Source organism: Cottoperca gobio, chromosome 3, assembly GCF_900634415.1.
Source record: "Cottoperca gobio chromosome 3, fCotGob3.1, whole genome shotgun sequence".
NCBI lineage: Eukaryota > Metazoa > Chordata > Actinopteri > Perciformes > Bovichtidae > Cottoperca > Cottoperca gobio.
The window spans coordinates 22,365,937-22,386,094 of NC_041357.1; the positions used below are offsets into that span (position 1 = coordinate 22,365,937).

The 20,158-nt window shown below is 42.3% G+C and overlaps 1 protein-coding gene across 1 annotated transcript in view; it reads right to left on the reverse strand.

Moving 5' to 3' along the window:
- The window catches only part of mafa (MAF bZIP transcription factor a), a 74,278-nt gene that overhangs the window by 52,851 nt on the left and 1,269 nt on the right, over positions 1 to 20,158 (reverse strand). Inside the window, exons 1-2 of the mRNA XM_029428616.1 lie at positions 20,066 to 20,158; positions 11,712 to 11,777 (exon numbers count right to left, since the gene is read on the reverse strand). The exon at positions 20,066 to 20,158 is cut by the window's right edge and continues 1,269 nt beyond it. Coding sequence (XP_029284476.1) covers positions 11,750 to 11,777; positions 20,066 to 20,158 — 121 coding nt within the window. The 3' untranslated portion in view covers positions 11,712 to 11,749. The remainder of the gene's footprint in view (positions 1 to 11,711; positions 11,778 to 20,065) is intronic.

A 20,158-nucleotide genomic window follows, 5' to 3' on the forward strand; every position in this document is an offset into this window, starting at 1 on the left:
TCACTTGAGTCCCTCAAAGTATTTAGCAAATGAATAAATTACAAAGACGCTGAATTAAATTACATCACCCCTGGTGGACAAATGAAAAAAAAGGAATAGCAAAAAAACCAAAATGAATTAACTCAAAATTAACTCTGTACACTGCGCCAGGTCTCCAGCTGCCTCATGTAGCTGAAAGCAGAAACCTGTGTCTTGGGTAATTGAGCTCCCCTCTGCCAGAGTTATCATTATCACTGCAAGGTTTGAAATGTGCAATACTAAAGACAAGATGAGGGACAGGGGGCTGCCAAGTGACACAGCAGGGGGCTTTTGTTAAAGGTCTTTCCAGTCAGAGTTTGTGGAAGACTGGAATAGAACAGAGGGATAAGAGAAGGGGTTTTGACTTAAAAAGGAAATTAAATGATTCGTGGAAGTCTATTAGTTGGATGAAGCAATGGTAGGTTGTTAACATGGAAAAATCTGCTCCGTCTGTGTGTATGCACGTGTATGTATATGTGTGCGCGACAGAAGGTTCTGGGGCTGCTGTGTGCAGTACCGGCTGGCAGGGTGGCTGTCAGAATGGCCCTGTTTCCTGTGTCAGCTCTAAAATAGGTCCAAACACAGCAGAGATGCACAACACACTCTGGCTATTTACAGCACTCACACAGTGTGTGTGCAGGATGCTGCCAAGTGTATGGAACCAGACGCACTCTGCGTTACTATAGCTCCTCACAGAGTGAAATAAAAGATGTATTCCCTTTGAAGAACATACAATATGACAGGCAAAGAAATCAGAATAGTTTTAAAATGAGGCCGGTTATTATCCTTTTGTGGAATCTTTTTTTGGCATCACAATATACAATGTGTTCGTGTGTGTGTGTCAGTGTGTGCACGTCCTTGACCCCTCCATATGTAGGTGTTGTGAGAGTCTCGTGTATGGTAAGGGCACTGCGCCCTGCTTATGTCACTGCACCCACCTCCTGTTCATTGGAACATCGCCCTCTGTGTGTCCGTGACAAACAGCAAACCTCCCAAATGACGCATATACTGCCACCTTGCCGCCTCGCTCTAAGCTTGCCCAGTAAAGCCTTCCATGTGTACACACAAAGGTAAACATGTTCACAAATCTTAAACCGCAGGACCTAGGAGCAGGTTATTACGTACATCTGCGATCACATTGTTTATCATCGGGTCACACCTATACTGTTATCTCATTTAACCGCGTTAGTCTTGGAAAGCGCTGGTTCCGTACATGATTGTCTCTCTTTATTTGTATTCTGTTTTCATTTATTTCCCAGACTTACATGCTGATGGTGGCAGTTTGGAGCCATTTGTAAGAAAAAAACAATAGCAGACCACGGATTCACACTTTATCCAACGCTTTAAAACCACACCGTGTCATTACCAGACACACATGCACTCTTCCAGAAACTGCCACTGACCATTTTCTGCCACAGTTGTTTATGTTACGTATCAGAAAGTCTGTCAGTTGTCACAGCACATCAACTACCAAGAAGAGTGTCAAACACTTTGAGTGCCTGAGCAATTATCTTGTGGGAGACTACTGTATCTCAATTTAGATACTCAGTGTATCTGTGTCTGTGAAACTATATCTATAATGCTGCTGGCTCTCCAAAGACTTTGTTAAGGGACGCACCCATTTACAAACAAGACTGACTCAAGTCACGTTCGACATAGGATCAAGACAAATAGTCTAGTGACACATTTGACAGAGTGCTGTTGCCGCTCTGTTTTGAGAATGTCCGCCCCCGCTGTTCCCAAGCAACACACCCATGACTTAATCAAATCTCATTTGTATCAAGCAGGTTTAAAGATTCGTAAGATGCCTCACCTACCAGGTCACTCGGACCAATGACAGTTTTAGCCGTGTTTGTTAGTGCATGTCCACTACCTGAGTGTTATTTTATCTGCTGCTATTTTTAGTGTAGCTTGTAAGCCCCATAAATTGAGGCAACACACTGTAACCTTAAGTTTCAGTCCCTGTTTAGTTTTGCTTTGCTGCTCGCCCACACTTTCTCTAGTGTGCGCTCCCTCTCCTCTCCTTCTCTTTCACTTAGTGTATCTTTAATCAAAATTTCCATCCCTGGTTTCAATTAGGAAGCCAAAAGCTTAACGACTATTTCTCGGATGAGGTGAGAAATAGAAAGTGAGAGAAGACACCTGAAAACCCAAACATACATGATCTTTTAAAAAGCATGATTTGCTATATGATAACAACAAAAAAACTACATCCACGCACGGACGCGCACAAAGAGCAAGTACATTTCCCAAAATACATCGGGAAAACTGACAAGAAAGATGACAAGTCGATGCTCACTTTTAGAGGTGCCCTTTCAGAACCTTAGTGCTGCCTGTCGGCCAACATGGGCTTGTTTATGTTTGTGTGTGTGTGTGTGTGTGTGTGTGTGTGTGTGTGTGTGTGTGTGTGTGTGTGTGTGTGTGTGTTTGTGTGTGTGTGTGTGTGTGTGTGCTCATGCATCTGTAAGTGTTTGTGCAGGAGAAGGGAATGGAATTTAGTGGAGAGGAGGCGGCCATATGATAGCAGCTATCAGTGTACACTGTGTCAATTTTCAGTCATGAGGACCTCTCATGCATTCTGGTTGAGGAAGAGGAGGAGGAGGAGGAGGAGGAGGAGGAGACTTATCTGGAAACTGATAAGACAGCTCAGGCCTTTCTCAAATTATACCAAAATTATTTTAATTGCCAGTGAGAGCAGCAGTGCTTTGAATTTGATCTCCCTGTTTCTCTTTGCCTGCATCAATTCCTCTGTCTCTCACTCTCCCGCCCCCTATGTCTCCCCTCCTTTCCCCCCTGACTCGCATCACCTCATTGTCTATCACGTTTTCCCCCCAAATATATTTTTATACACATGCAACTGTCAGCCTCCATCCGGGGCTGCTGGTATTGAGTGTGAGTGCTTATTTCTGTCAGTGTTGTGTGTGTGTGTGTGTGTGTGTACCAGTGTGTGCTTGGAGCATGTTAATACACAGAGGTCACAGGGTCGATGTTTAACACCCAGGCACTATATGACCAATCCTTGAACCAGAAAAGTGAACTAAGAAATCTTGTTTAAGTTGATATGTGTGTGTGTGTGTGTGTGTGTGTGTGTGTGTGTGTGTGTGTGTGTGTGTGTGTGTGTGTGTGTGTGTGTGTGTGTGTGTGTGTGTGTGCGTGCAATACTATGTGAATGCATGCTTGTCTTGTGTGCACTTGTGCTCCATGAACCAGAGAGCTTGGGTCAGATGCCTCCAGTGTTGGGCTTAAAGCTGCTTTGAATGGGCCAGGCTGTGCTCATCTTCTGTCTAATCTTCCTGCTCTGGTGAGTGTAGGGAGGAGGAGAAAAAATCCATAGTCTTTTCATCCTCCTGTGACCACTGTGCCTGTGAGACAGCAGCCGTGGGAATGGAGATGGATACAGGCAGCCCTGCCTCTGACCTCCCTCTACTCCAACACAAGGGTGGAGATAAACAGGGCCACAAGGATCGCTAACATCTTTCTTTCTCAGGCACACACAGACGCACGCACACACACACACACACTCATACCGACACATACACACAACGGCACAGACATCTCATTAAAGCAATAGTCGGTGAATGTTGCAACAGCAGTGTGCCACTGGGAGAGAGGTCTATTAGGGATACTATCAAGAGACGGGGAAAGAAAATGAGAGTCAGTGTGCTCGTCCTGTGTGCATCTAATTCTGGTACGCCATATGTGTTTGACGTGTGTCTGATTGTGACCCAGAGATCCGGCCAAGTAGCCAGCATTAATACTTATTGGCTGAATCATTATGGTAATGTGAGACTGGGGAGTTAAAAAAGTAAATATCTACTACCCAAAGCGCGAGTGTGTATCAGAGAGAAAGAGACTTGTTCACGTACGATTGTGTGTGTATGTCCAAAAGTGAGAAAGACAGCAGAAACAGGGGGCCTGAGAGAGACTACGGCGGGCATTTCATCCTAAATTACTCTTCCCTCCTCTCTGTTTCCTGGGGATTTTGGAGTGATACTCCCCTCTTGCTCCCTCGCTCCCTCAGCTGTCACAACCCGTCACCACAACTATTCCACTTCAGCCGCAGGGATGGAGGGAAAGCTTTGTCCCTCTCCATCACCCTCCTTTCACACCCCTCTCTCTCATGGTAGTTGTGGCATACTGGGTTAAATATTGAGAATTCATTAACTTTTGGATCTGTTTTCTCTACCATGACCTATTGGTTTAAGGACACAACGGGAAACTAATGATGTTTTAGTTTTCGCTAACAAGAGTCTCTGACTGCAGAATGTTGAATTGGAAAGTAAAAACAGAGCCATTCCTTTGGTCATGGCTAGTATCCATAGAGATGCATGTGTCTTATTATGGTTTGTCAGGGGTCATTAGTGTAATCCAAGCAGACAGAAGTTTATACTGAGAGAAGTGCGCCATAGTATTCTCTTTCTGTTTGTGTCTTTTTTTTTTTTATCTATATGCAGCCGCTTCCGATAATGTCATCCTACACTGCTCTCCGCTCCTCGCAACCAGAGACTATCAGCTGTGAACTCATCGCTCTCCTTTAATGGCCAGGTCGCAGAGAGGGGAAAAAAAGCCTAAGAGCATTGCAAAGCAGTGAAGATGTTGTAATAGAGAGGCTGTGAAAGAAAAAATACAGTTTCCTTAGCTCTGAGCAAACCAGGGGCTGTGGGTCTCTTGATTTCTGTTCTTGTCTCTGCCACAACATTCTTTCCCAGGGGTCACACACCCTTCCAAGGCAACAAGAAGACGACAGCGAGGTGAGCAACTGGGTTCACAGCTTGGTCTGGCCTCTCGTGACTGTGTTACACTTCAGAGAGTAACCTCAGGACACATGACCATTAACTGAGCGTGCCTCCTCAGTACAGTAGTGACATGCAGAAGTGTGTCCCTCCTAAGTGTCCACACTTTAAGCCCCATTCACTACACTGTGTCTACAGAAACCCCTCCTCTGCCAGGTCTCTGAGGCCATGTACTCTCCAAGGGTGACACTACCCAAACTCTGTAATTATAAAACGCAAAGAGCATTCCTTAGCCTGGTTAGCCAGAACTATGAGAGAGAGAGGGACAAATATTTACCCCCTCCGCCCATTCCCTCTGTTCCTCCTCCTTTAACGCGCCCCCACCCCAGTAATTTAACAGTAAGAGCAACTCAGCCTTGTAAACACAATAGTTATGTCTGCGCTCACAGAGCCATGAAGCAGACATACAGGCTCCACTACCCCTGCAGCTACTAGTACAGGCTCCTCTCCTCTCCTCTCCTCTCCTCTCCTCTCCTCTCCTCTCCTCTCCTCTCCTCTCCCCTCATCTCCTCTCCTCTCCTCTCCTTTATTCTCCTCTCTTCCTCTCCTCTCCTCTCCTTTCTTCTCCTCTCTTCATCTCCTCTCCTCTCCTTTCCTCTCCTCTCCTCTGCCCTCCTCTCCTCCTCTCCCTCCTCTCTTCTCCTTTCCTCCCCACTCTTCCTCTCCTCTCCTCTCCTCTCCTTCCTTCTCCTCTCATCCCTTCTCCTCTTCTCTCCTCTCTTTCCTCTCATTATCTCCCATCCTTGCCTCTCCTTACCTATCTTTCCTCTTGTCTGCCCTCTTCTCTACTCTCTTCACCTCTCTTTCTTCTCCTCTCCTCTCCTCATCCTCAAATCCTCTCCTCCCCTCATCCTCTCATCCTCTCCTCTCCTCCCCTCTCCTCCCCTCTCCTCTCCTATCATCTCCTCTCATATCATCTTCTCTCCTCTGCTATCATCTCCTCTGCTATCATCTCCTCTCCTCTCCTCTCCTCTCCTCCCATCCCCTCCCCTCATCTCCTCTCCTCTCCTTTCCTCTCCTCTCCTCTCCTCTCATCTCCTCCCCTCCCCTCCCCTCCCCTCCCCTCCTCTCTTCTCCCCTCCTCTCCTCTCTTCCTCTCCTCTCCTTTCTTCTCCTCCCCTCCTCTCCTCTCTTCCTCTCCTCTCCTTTCTTCTCCTCCCCTCCTCTCATCTCTTCCTCTCCTCTCCTCCCCTCCCGTCCTCTCTTCCTCTCCTCTCCTTTCTTCTCCTCCCCTCCTCTCATCTCTTCCTCTCCTCTCCTCCCCTCCCGTCCTCTCTTCCTCTCCTCTCCTTTCTTCTCCTCCCCTCCTCTCCTCTCTTCGTCTCCTCTCCTTTCTTCTCCTCTCTTCCTCTCCTCTCCTCTCCTCTCCTCTCCTTTACTTTCCTGTCCTCTATATTTATGTTGCCACTCCATAACATCCCAAAGTTTGAATGTCTTGACATTCAGCTTTGAGAATATTTTATTCATGTATAGATTAAATGAGGAATGACAGAAACTCAATGGGATATTTACAGCAGTGTACATTTTGTATCAGTGTTGGATTTACATTTTTCTTTGTCACTGGACACAATGTCTTTCACAAAGTATTGAAAAGTAAAAATCTTTATTCAACTATAACTTTGTATTTTTCTTCCCTATCAATATTTATTCTCACATGCTGTATTTTCAGTCTATTAAGGCTGCAGCAGACCCTCTGGGAATCCATTACCTGCCAATGTTATCAAGCCGTTGGCACAAATAATACTTGAGATACGGCTACTAAAATGAATTGCAATAGTGACAAAATGACATTGAACATGCTGCCTCTTCGGTCCTATGCACTTATATCTATGAATTTATGCTTCCTGGTTCCTAAAGATCCAGACATTCTCAAACTTAAAGGTCAATAAGCCGTGCTTTTACTTTCACGCTACTTAGTGTGAAGCACACACACATATATATATATATATATATATATATATATATATATATATATGCATGCAAATCACCTACTTTGAATTTCTTATATCATTTTACAAAAACATATCTGTGCTGTACAGTCAATAGGACAGTTCTAGGAAGGTGAAATCAATAAATAAGTGAGGTGTCAGAGACATACCAGCAAATTAAGGAAGCGTTGGCCTTAATAGAAATCTGTGTGTTTATTAATGTGATACCAAATATTGTTTTAATTGTCTGAGCCAAGGGAAACATAAGCCGTGTCGCTGCAGAGCACAGGCCACACAACTGAGGACATGTGTATGTGTCTCAGACATATATTAATAGGATACTCCACCAGACTGTTTGTCTTAACACTTTGTAAACAGCGTGACGATATATCTCAGGCTTTAATTCCTGTGTCTGTGCATGCATTATAGTGATCCTGTTTTGATTAGACATCCTAACTCATTTTAATGAATTACATAAAACAGAGAATAACAACTTTTGGTGCAAGCGTTCCCGTCTGACAGCACAAAAAGTGCGAGAGTCGTATCGTCTCAGAGGCTATTTGTGTTGGATGTTAACGGGCAAGCACAATACATTAAGCCTGGAATGTAAGTAATGTGCACTTAGACATAGAGCCTCAGCTACACTGTGTGGACAGCATCGTTTAATGTCCAGCAATAACTCTGTTAGGCTGCAGCTTCTCATTGCCTCTCTTTAACCCTGCATCTTCTCTATATCTCTTCCCATTGTCACCCTCTGTATACATTTCCTAAATGGTGCACTGGTGTGAAAGATGAAAGATGAGAGAGGACTGCATGTCTCTTTGGAGCTATTTAATTTGTACCATTCTGACTCCCTCTGGTCCTGTTTGTCTGAGTGAAGCAAGATACTGAAAATACTCCAGAAACATTTGATATGATGCACTGGTACCGGCCGACTTTTATTCTCGCTGTAAAAAAATACTAAAACATGTTGTGATTCAAGAGTGGAGCTGAACTCTATCAGTATAAATGCAGGCCCGGCCTCCACAGAGGACCCGCATTCTGGGTGAATGACTGTGAGAGCTGCTGTATGGCAGGATGAAGTGTGTTCATTTCCTTATTTATTGACTCACTTGCTTTTCTCTGAGTGTTTGAAATTAATAACAGCCAGCAGAAATCAGACAGAGGGATGAAAATCAGCACTTTCCCTGCAGTGAAGCCATTCATCAAGCTAACGAGGGGGAGAATAGGAGTGGAGGAGGAGAGGAGGGGAAAAGTGACGCTTGGAGAGGGAGCGGGAGGGAAGCAGGTGCAGTGTGAGGCAGAGAGGGGAGGGAAGGTGACGTTGGGTACAGAGGCGAGGGGAAGGAAGCTAAGTTTGTTTGGAAGGAGGAGGAGAGTCATTTGGAGGATAGCAGGGCAGACAGAAGAGGAGGAGCTGTGTGCCACTCTAAAAAGAGCGGTAGAGATAGAAAGAAAGACAAGTTTGACATTGGAGTATAAATAGAGAGGGAGGAGAGGAACAGAGAACGCAGACAGTTTCTTATGGACTGAATAACTGAGGGATTGGCACAGAGATCAAGGCAGTATAGAAACCAACGACGACGTCTTTATACGTTTTTAATTCCATGCCTTTGCTAATGAGTGGATCTTGCAGCCTTACAGACTTTATAACAACTCTGTCCACAATGACTACGTTCTTTGGGCCTCTGCAAGTGGCATCCAGTCTCCCCAGCGATAGATACAGATACAACACAGAGCTTTCGTTCACTGTCTCCATCAGAAGTATTTTACTCCACTTCCTTTCACTGATGCGTGATGATGGGCCTGCCCTCCCCTCAAAGCCTTCGCCCTTGCGATGGCTCAGTCCCATGCTGCTCCGCCTCCCCGACAGTCCACCAGAGACCCAACAGTATCTCACACCCAGAGCAGGGCTGACTAAGCACTTACTGCTGAGCCTCTCTTCTCAGAGCGAGAGAGGAGCGCCATGCTGAGAACTCTGTCACAGGAAAATAATTAGCAAAGTGGAGCTCTGCCCAAACACTGGGCTAAATCTAGTACCACTTCACATACAAATGCAGCCATAAATCTTTCCCTGTCTTCCTTTCTTTCATTCTTTGCTAAGAAAGCATCATTCTCACACTCAGGAGCAAAATGTGACTTTGTTGTTTGGGCTTTATGTTTATGCATACGCATTTGAATTTAATCATGTGTAGTACTAATGATGACTCCAAGGAATATGGCTACCAGTAAGTACAGTCTTCTGATGACAGATCGCCCGCTACAAGCTGCTTTGCAGTCTTAGAGTCAGTTCGAGCAGAGAGACTTGTGCCGGGTGCCATGTAGTGACGCAAACTGTGGCCATCTCACTGTACATGGATATCTATATTTTTAACTTTAAAGTTAGACCACAGTGTCTTTGGTCACCAAGACTAAATATAGTCAGCTCCTCCTGAGCAGTCTCCAGTTTCTCACTCCTTTCCGAGAGGCAGGTGGAGCAGAGAGGAGGATGGGGGGTGGGGGGAGGGGAGGAAGGAGAACACCCAGTCTTGAATAAATCATCCCTCGACTTTTGACCCATATGGTTGTTTTGGTACTTCTGCACAGCCCCCTTCTCTCTATGGCCTCTGCACCCCTCCTCTTTCTCATTCATTTTCTCCTCCACATGACAGGTCAATCTGGATCGATTTCATCTGCCCTCGATGACTGAGACCAACATCCTGGCACCCAGAAATAGAGCGCTCTGTGATAGAAGAGCCTCGGACTAAGCGTTACTGTTAGCACGCAGCTCTGAGAAGGGCTGAGCGAGAGAGGATGGGGGAACAAAAAACATTTAGAAAACATGCACAGTCGGTACGGCACTGATGAACTACACTGATATAAGAAAGCAAAAGACATGGGGAATCATTTTTTCGTGACTAGATGTTTGGGTGACACTGTTTCAGCAAATGTCACCTAAACTTCTCTGCCACATGGCTGGTGGCCTTGCCTACCTGTTACAGTATGCTTACGTGCTCACACACACGTGCACACATTCAGACACACAAACACACACAAGCCTGCTTCCCCAATCTATATTTGCACTCAGCTCTCTTCCTCACAGCCTCTTTCACACACTTACTGTGCATATACACACACCTGGTGTTTTATCTTTGTCAGCATATTCTGGGTCCTTCAACTCCCTGCTGGGCTCTGAACTCTAGTGTCTCTTTGCTTGGCGAACCCCTGAGGTGTGCCTGCCTTTATAACACACACACATACACACACACACACACCAGTCGCAGGTGAGACACACTGGAAGCCTCATACCAACGTTAACCTCTCTTTATCTCCGTGCCATCCCAACGTCTCACAGTGTAAATACTTTTGTGCCCTGGAAAATAATTTTTTTCTCACATTGGAGGGATAGAGGCGCAGTGACACGGTGTCCTGGTGGTGTCTAGGCAGTCCAGGCCAGAGTCAGGACACTCTTTCCCCAGGCAAGGACACGGAGACCTGGCTCTCCGTCTCCATCACTCAGCCTGTCCTCCTGGAGCTACGTGGCCAGACTGCTCATCGCCCTCCCCCCTCCTCATATGCATGGATTTGCATAAAACAAAGACATGGCTCTGCCTGCAACGTCTGCCTTGGTTGAAACTGCTAAGAACAGGATCGACCAGACCACACCGCACGCAGGTCCTCTAAGCTCGGCTGGCAGGTTGTCAGAGCGCAACATCAGTATAGCGCAGTGGCGTGGCAAGGGAACTGAGATTTACGAGGCTGACTAAGATAGACACCCTCATGGTTTTCCACTTTCATTCGTTTAACATCCGTTTCCCTTGGCATTGTTTATATTCTACACCCCTGCACAGTGAGCAGAGGGCACCTAATTCACAGTGATGACGTGGGAGGAGAATCAGAGCACTTAAAACACTTCATCTAAAGATGATTTGTCCTTGTCTTCCCTGATGGCTTTTGTCCTGCTTCCCCTCCTGAAGTTAAGTGGAGCTGGAGAAAGGCCAGCTACTGATCCCACGCCCCACTTAGACGCAATCAAGTAAATAACACTGGATCCAAAGCAAAGGTACACACAAACACACACACACACACACACACACACACACACACACACACACACACACACGTGCACATACATACATTCCACTTCACCAAGGTGCGAAGTCATGAACACAAGCTCAAAACTTCTCTCATCCTTATGAGTCATGACCAAGCGCATCGCGGCGTTTTGCTACGGGACAATCAGTGAAGCCATTAAATAAACAATTGGGTTTTGCAATATACATTTGCCCAGTTTCCTCTCTGTATCTGCGAATTGATTTCAGGACTTGAAGCTTATTCTTCACTCCGCCTCTCTCTTGCTGTCCGACACTCAAATTTTTCTCTCGGCCCTTTTCAAAGTATGAACATGTGATTTACATTTGAATGAGCGGCTTTAATTTGATGGTTTTGCTGTTGACCCAGGACAACTGAAAGCATCGTGTGTGTGTGTGTGTGTGTGTGTGTGTGTGTGTGTGTCTTTGTGGATTTAAATGAGCTGGGCAAATGCATGCAGTACTTAGTAGCAAAGTTATGGCACTAAGGCATTAGAGAGAGATGTGATGGAGAGAGATGTTGGCAACATAAAGAAGGTGTGTGCTCTTTAGCATATGAATAGGAATTGACAAACTATGGTACATTATGTTTCCATTATGGAAGCTTTACAGACATGTGCAATATGCTATAAAACACTCAATAATATTAGTGGTGACTGTATCCTCTCTATTTAATATGAGAGTCTAATATTAATGAATAATTAATATGGATTTCATTGTGTAGGTGTATAATAGGAAACAATATGACCAGTAATATTTATGTATATTCTAATTATGTTTGATCTTTTTTTTTTTTTTAGCTTTTTTTCATAAATCTCACTTCACGCACTGTTATGAATCTGAAATTACAGGGGAAAGAAAAAGACAAAAAGCTGAGAGAGATTAAGTAAAAAGTGTTTTACCTCAGAGAGCCAAGGGCACGAAGGATTGGGGCTTGAAATCACAGGTGGAGGAATTTTCTCGATGACCTAAACGAGCAGATAAGATTAGAAAAAACATGTCAGAATAGATCAATTAAAATCAAGGCAAGTATACATTTAGTCTTCTTCTCTACCTCCTCTGTTTCTTCTACTACGTGTGTCACTCTCTGCCACCCTGTCAGACACACACACACACACACACACACACACACTCACACACAGACACATGCAGAAGCGCACAAACAATCACAACGAAACAAGTAGATCCATTCCGAGCGAGATTCACTCTCACCTTGTCTGTCTGGTGAAACACAGTACATGTATCATAGTAAGCGTTTGATGCGTGGGGGAAATGTAAAAATTTGCATGCAAATAGATTCTACAGGCAGAACCCATGCATCAAAACACTGTAACCACAAGAGACAAAACTAAAATATCCAAAGCATACAGTGTGCCGTGGCACGGAAAAAGGAAAACCAGTCAAATGCCAAGGCCTTTACTCCCGCTCATCTCATTAAGTTACATAATTAATTGTTCTAAAAGGGAGGGAATTTATCGTGCAGACAAATAAACAGTGGAGGATGTTAACGTCTGCCTTCGCCACTACCTTATGATGGACACTTTCATGAGCAATACCCTACAAAACATACACAAGTAAGCGCGTTGCTCGAGGCAGGTTTAAATACAAATATACAAATTCCCCTATAAATGTTGCTACACTAGTACAAACATTAGCTTAGCTCTTAGCTCTCTTTGCACTGATACCAAGCAGAGTCCTTTTAAAACACTGTGGAAAATGACAGTTGTGGAAATACTTTGCCCATACACTGCAGTGAAGGAAATTTTAAATCATCGGATTTTCAAATAAATGCCACATAACTCAGTTGTACGGAGTATATAGAACCTGCAGGAAACAGCAGCGATGCAGCATGATAATATTAGTACCGCAGCGGGGGGGAAAAGTCATCGCATCTAAATCACAAAGAGTAAACTTTGATTAGAGTGACAGATTTAAAGAAAGAAAACAACTAAAAAAACAGTGCTGACAAGGCAAGAACGTATTTTGGGAAAAGGACAAAAAGGCGTCTACAGTAACAAGTACTAGAGAGCTGAATCAAGAATACTCTCCATGCAAAAACAAAACGCTGAATATTGAACATTCTTCTTCTCTGTAAATGACTAAGCCCTCCTCTGACGTGTTAGTCAGGTGCATTGCTCTGCTGCAGATTCTACATTTCAGTAAAATCTCCCTTTATGGATTGAAAGTGTGATTTTGGTCATATATCTGTATTTTATTAGTTGATATTTGATCATTCTACTTTGAAATACTTTTTTTGGGAGGGGGAATTTTGTCACCTTTTGTGAAATGGGGACTGCTGAGAGATGGTGTGTGATTTTAAATCAGTCACACCAAGCTCTTGGTTTGGGTCCATTTACAGACATATAAAATCACCCCAACAAGTCTCGACCACCTCATTACCAACATAACCTGCAGCCAGTCTTTCAAGGACAACTCTCTAATGACACTGCACGTATCCACTTAATTTCTATTTGAAGCACACTGAGACTTTCAGCAACAAAGAAAGAAGGAAATGTATGGAAAGAGCAAAGCGTACTCTGATAAAATAAGCAGCTTAATTGATCCCTGATGTCTTTTTAATTCTGAAGGAGTGACTGTTTCTGTATTGCACCTCTCATATACACTGTAGTGTGGAGAGGATCTTCTTTTTTTTTGTCTCTGTATCTGCTATGAATCTGGTCACATTCGCAGATGTGGCTGCCACCTGGTTGTGCAGAGACACCTGACTACTGTTACTGTTAACTACCTGCACATCCTCTATGTCCTCTATCTGTATTGCTGTTTTTCAGAACCAAACTCATAAATCATCAAAAGTTTTTTGATGCGTCACGGTGAGAAATAACATCTCAAAATCCTTCCTTTATGAAATACATTTTAGTCAAATTAGGTGATGTTTTCAATATGTATTTGAAATTAAAAAGAAGGCAGCGTGGCCTTGTGATTTGGAATACATATATACTGTATGACCAGTGTATGTCTGCAGAGACTTAAAAAGATAAAAATGAAATAGGAAAGTAAGAAAACGTTAAACGTCATTTAAAAATGTACTTTTCATACAAAGTACTACATACTAAACAGAAACTGAACTTCAATAGTTTCAGATGTTTAAAATGACATCAAGACATTTCATTTTTAACTTTGCCAAATAATTTTTTAAGTAGAAACACAAACAAGTGAAAATACTTCAGAAAGCAAGAAAAAAAAAAGTGTTTTAAATGTTTCACATTTTAGATTTATTGCACTACGAGAGAGAGGATTAATAAATATTTCCTTCAAAGAACACGGTTGGAATTGATTGTATTTTACAGATGTTATATGTTCTTTTTAAACTTAATTAAAGACTCAAGACTGACTCTGAGAATCCCAGTTCAGCACGCTCAGTTTGACTATTACAAGGAGGAACAATGAGTACCACTGGTTGTTTTGTTGTGTTTTTGCAACACCCACAATACAATCCTTGAATGATTAGGGTGTGAGAAAAAAAACAAACTGAACTGCTGTACGTGATCATCATTGCTGCCACAAACACTACCGGACAATGCCTATTATACCACTGTGATTAGCGAAACCACTTCAAAGACTGACTTACTTTTATCATCTCTATTTCCACTTGACAGTGACTCAGTGGCTTTTTCTGTTGAGCTACACAAATAAAAGATGTCGGCAGCATGAAACTACACTTTCAGGCTTCGGCCAAGTTCTATGTCTGCCGTGTTCTACATATATTTAGGTAACACTTGTGCCGCATGCATGTAAGTACATTAACACCTTTTGTGTATTTAAACCTTCGGTATACGAGTCATCAACTGGGAGCTAAGTTATTTTAACATATGACCTAACAACATTGTTTTTACACACACAAAAAAAACCAAGTAACACTTCTACTAAAAGTTATATTTGTGTTAAAGTTATAACATTTCTTCTCAATCCTCAGTAACAAAAAACAAAAAAAAAGTATGCTGCGAGTGTGTAACTCTCTAAGACAGTGTTGAAATACAGGAAATGGGTAAAAAAAAAAATGTCAGTGACAAGTTTCAAATTTACTGTGTACTGTACCATGTCGGATGTGCATGTACATCTTATTCAGTGGGTTCTGGGCAGAGGAAATGAGCTTGAGCCCCCCAGGGCAGGGATTACTCTAATGACTTTGAGAGCAGCCTTGTGCGCTCTAACTTTTGACCTCTGCTCATTCTCTACTCCAAAAGACGACAGGAGACACACACACACACACACATGTGCGCGCGCTTTCACAAACACAAACTCACACATGCAAACACACATATTATCCACACGGGCACTAATCGACCTCGCACACGGGCCGGCGCGAGTTAAGAGATGCAGAATCACACACAAACAGCAACACAACTGATCCTCTCCAGCCCTTCCTCTGGCACTATCTATAGAATTCAGACCCACAACCAGCTCTTATTTTTGGGTCTGTCAACTGGCGTACTGCTACTCGAGTGAACATCATGCTGCATCTTATGCTGTCAACCCGCATAGCGCCAACGTTCCATATGAGTGCATCATTGGAAAATCGATAGATTTATCACTTACATAACCATTGCGCACTGGTGCCACAGATATAACGGGAAACATATTTTGCAAATCAGATCTGTCTTCACGAAAACGTCATTTGGCTGGAGACTGAAGTATTTCAATCATATAAATGCCAGAATACAGAGAAACACAAGGAACGTCACGCTGTGAAACAAAAGGCTGGGACATATCTATGCAGGGTCATTTATTGTGCGTCTGTGTATTTGTGTTCGTGCGGCTGTGTGTAAGCTGGTGAGTGTGTTCTCATTTCTAGTCTCTGTGTGGTGAGTGTGTTTTCAGTTCGAGTGTATGAGCATTAGAGGTCTAACCGGTCTATCCCAATAAGGAAACAATCAAAAATAAACAAGCTTAAGAATCTTACAGTGCAGCCTTTAACAGAAACCAAACTTTCATTTTTTACATGCCACTCTAAACACATCAAAAACAAAAACACCACACAAATGGACAGCCTTTAGAGAAGCAAAGCCTAACTCCTAAATAAAGAAAAACATATTCTCTCTTTGAAATGGCAAGTACAGAAACATGTTCTTTAAAGAGGGGAAATGAAAACCATTATCCTCCCTGAAGTCATTCAATATCGTTTCTGTTGTTAATATGAAATATCAAAATAAAGCAGCCGCTACTACTTAGATCAAATAGATGTAATTAGATAAATTGAGGAAGAAGGAGAACGGCTTGGCTGTAAACTGCATGGTGTGTGCATGCTAAGACCCAACACTGGCACAGCTGCACGGAGCTGCACTCACGATTTATCATCTCTACATCGCAGGAGCCAGTGGCCCACACCACTATTAATCATCAGCAAAATCATTTAATTCAGCCCAAGCCCGACTATTGTCTCAGTCTCTCCCCTCACTCTGGGCAAATCAGCCACCACAGCAGCAGCACGCACCTCCGAGGAAATCACACATAACAGAGTTGGATACAAGTGTTGGGTTAAAACAAGCTTCTTTTTTTTTTTCTTCTTTTTTTTGTTCTTTTTTTTGTTCCTTTTTTTGACGAGCGGTGCAGCATATCATCCCTGGCAGATGGTGCAGACGATGGCTTCCTTTTTCTTTTTTGTAAATTTAACAAGTATGAAATGTATAAGTGCAAAGACTTCTCTTAGTATAGAATAACAGCAGATCACTCAGTGCTTTGACAACGTGGTTCATTTTTTATGAAAGGTGCCCTTTGTGTACATCCTTTGGTCACAGTTGTGCACACACAAACTAAGTTGCAAAAAGCTGACAAATCCAGACTGAAGCTGTCCTCAGAAACCTTAGTGTTTCTTCAAAGTGGGTTTTGGCACGTGGGTCTTCCTGTTTCAACAAACAAATTGTTCTGGAACAGTGAAACAAGATGCCCACGAGGTTATTCCTTGACCCAGAATTTACAAAATAACTTTTCCTCTTGTGTTTCAGGAAAGTGGCCTTTTCAGTTAATGCACCAGTACAGTGCAAAAGTTATGTTGAAAGAAGACAAAAATGTCCAAACACCAATTGTAATGCACGATCGGGTACAGCAGCGCTGAGCCTCTCTCTGCCCACCGCAGCGGCTGACTTACATTGGCACCTTCTCCAGCGCCCCCTCACATGCCTGACATGGCTGTGCCCTCACTGCACCCTCCTCTCCAAGAGCATGTCTGCTCCAGGCCCACTGACAAACAGGATAAAGCGGGGTGAAATTGGGAAAGCCAAACGATGACAGGCTAATGACAGTGAGCACACAGTGTCCAAAAAACACAGACAGCGGGCACACAACGTGTACACAGATTAGGAAGCAAGCGATGTGAAAAAGGGCAAATGTAGGGTGCAAATATAGAACATGCAGAGCAACAAGAAATTCACATAGAGATGTCATCCTCACACACTGTCCTTCAAGGAAAACACACACACACACACATTCACATTCACACCTATTCAAGTTCACAGACATGTATGCACACACACAAGCACAGAGAGCGACAGAGAGACAGAGAGAGAGAGAGAGAGACAGACAGACAGACAGACAGACAGACAGAGAGAGAGAGAGAGAGAGAGAGAGAGAGAGAGACAGACAGACAGACAGACAGACAGACAGACAGAGAGAGAGAGAGAGAGACAGACAGACAGACAGACAGACAGACAGACAGAAAGACAGAGAGAGAGACTCTCTTAAAACACACACTAATCACAGGTCACATTTGACAATAAAATGAACATAATGCAATTATATTATAGAAAACCATATTGGGCTTAATCACAGATGATGATGTTATTCATGGACCAAAATATTTTATATAAGGCAATACGTCATTCTACATAAAAATCAGATTGTAAAGATAATTTAGAATGGAAAAAGAGTTGAAAACAAAAATGGCATCAAATAAGTGTAAGTCTACATTTTTGAGATCATTATATTTTGAAAAGGATTTTTCATTCAAAGTTAATTTGGAGAATTTGAAGAAAACAATATGTAATCTGTATCAGAAAAAAGAGGAGTCACATGTAGGTCACTACGTATCTTAATCTTTGTTTGTGGTTTCACCAACCTCTCTGTAACACCGGACTATTTAAATGCAGCACTCTGGTAAATAAGGACAAAGTGTCTCGACCTGAATTACTTTCCAATCTTTTGCTTTATCGGTTTGGGTAAATTTATAAATAACTGTTAACATTTTAAAAAGACGTTTCTGATTCGTTCATTGTGGCCCGTATTAAATTAGCGAAACAGCAACAGTGTATATATGTAGTGCAGTAATCTCCATCACGTCACGTTTTGATTCGTATTTCATTGTTTCAAACACAAAAGCAGAAGATTCTTAAGACAAGTCAAAAGAAAAAAGTGAGAAACTTATTGAAGACAATTACATACATTTATTGCATATCATTTAATTGTATGAAATGAAAAAAACGAGCACATATGAACATCACATATGGTTAGTGAATGAAATAATTTTGCACAGCAAAATATATATATATATACTATATATAAGATGAAAGATGAATTAACATATTTTCAAGATTTATTGGTGAATGGTACTACCTCATTTTGCACATGCAGGGTGTCAATCCCTGACGATCTAAACAATGTCCAGACATTATTGATTATAATAATTGTTATTGCTTTGCAGATATTGAGTTCGTTTAAGACAAAACATGTCTCTCCTGATCTGATAATAAAGTATCAAAATGTTACGATTAAGTCGTAACAGAATGTCCAACGTATTTTCTTAAGATGTGGACAATAGCTACTAACTTTTGTCCTTAACTTCCACATGATGACAGGCGAGAATGTGTAGTGCATTTCAGTCAGAAATACGTCAGATCGTGAAAACACACATTTCCAAAAAGCATGGCAATTTACTTTGACTTCTCCAACAATAATTTTTGAAATACAGTAGTGAAATGTGTGGCGGTGACCAATAGAGCTCTCACATTTCTGTTTGAAACACATGCTGCAAAAGCGCTGTTTATGCACTGCACAATACTGCTCACTGTAGCCTATAAATTGGAGCCGAGCCAATTTCTCTCAACCATTGTTAAAAATACTTTTGTGCAGCAATCTCCTTATTAATTTTCCTAGTAATATATGTGCTTCAACCTGTAGCACGTTATCTTTTGCAACTTATAAAACGTTGTACTTAAATGACGCTTTAAAAATTATTCAAAGTTTGTCAAATGCAGAGTGGAAAATCTTTAAATAGCAATAGAGGCTTTAAGCAACAGACTAAGAACTCCAGGAAAGGGATCGTGAAGACTTTTCTTTTTTCCCCCTCGCACCAGGATCCCCGCCGATCAACTTCCATCAGGAATGCATAGCGCATTCACTGCAGCCTAATGACAGCCGGTGGTGGTGCACTTCAACACAGCTGAAATGCACTTGTTTAAGGGGGGGTGGGAAGTCCTGTCACTTTTTTGTTGCTGTTCCAAAAAAGTGAGGAGGCCATAAATGAAGTATGAATGCCATGCTGGAGTCATCCGACAAAAAAAGAACATCTTCAAGCACATAAAGAAAAAAACCATACATGTCCAGCATGCAGGGAAGTTCAATAAGACATCTCTTTAAAAAACAATGAATAGTTTGTAATGAATATAGTCTTTTGTTGCTCAACACAAAAGCAAGCAAACGCATGAGATGAGGTGGCGTCAAACGGCAGGCTCGCAATCCTCCAAGTTTGGCAGACAAAAAAAAAGAAAGGTAAAAAAAAAAAAGACCAAAACATATTGTCGATGGATGCAGTTTTGACAGGAATCTGTACATTGAATTCAAAGTAAAATGATGAAAAAGGGCAGGTTGATGAACTTCAAAAGGAGTATACTCAGTGCGTGTATGCACACTTTGTATACTGCAGCATAAAGTTGGATCAACTTTCAAAAATCATATTTTACTCAAACACTGGTAATCTAATGAACAACGATGAAAAAAAATATTGACAAACAGGCTATGCATAATATACTGAGTATGAAAGGAAAAAGTAGATGACAGTTTTCTGTATATGCCTCTCCAAAATTAAAAACACGGATGACAAAGCCCTCCAAATCTAGAAAAAAACAGTCGCAGACGTTTTCAAAAAAAATGTTTAAAATAAAAAAATTAAAAAGTTGACAAATTAGTTCTTGGTCTATAGGCATTTTCGCCAAATGAAAAAAAAGTTTCATAATGAAAACTTTTGTAAGCGGGGGTGAGTAACCCATTTGATATTCTTTTTTTTCACGATAATGTCGAGACTCACATGAAAAATTCTGGGGATGAAGGGTTGTTGTCACTGCTGGATCCATTTTCTCTGAAGCCGTTGCTGATGAGCTTCTCATACTTTTCTTTGTAC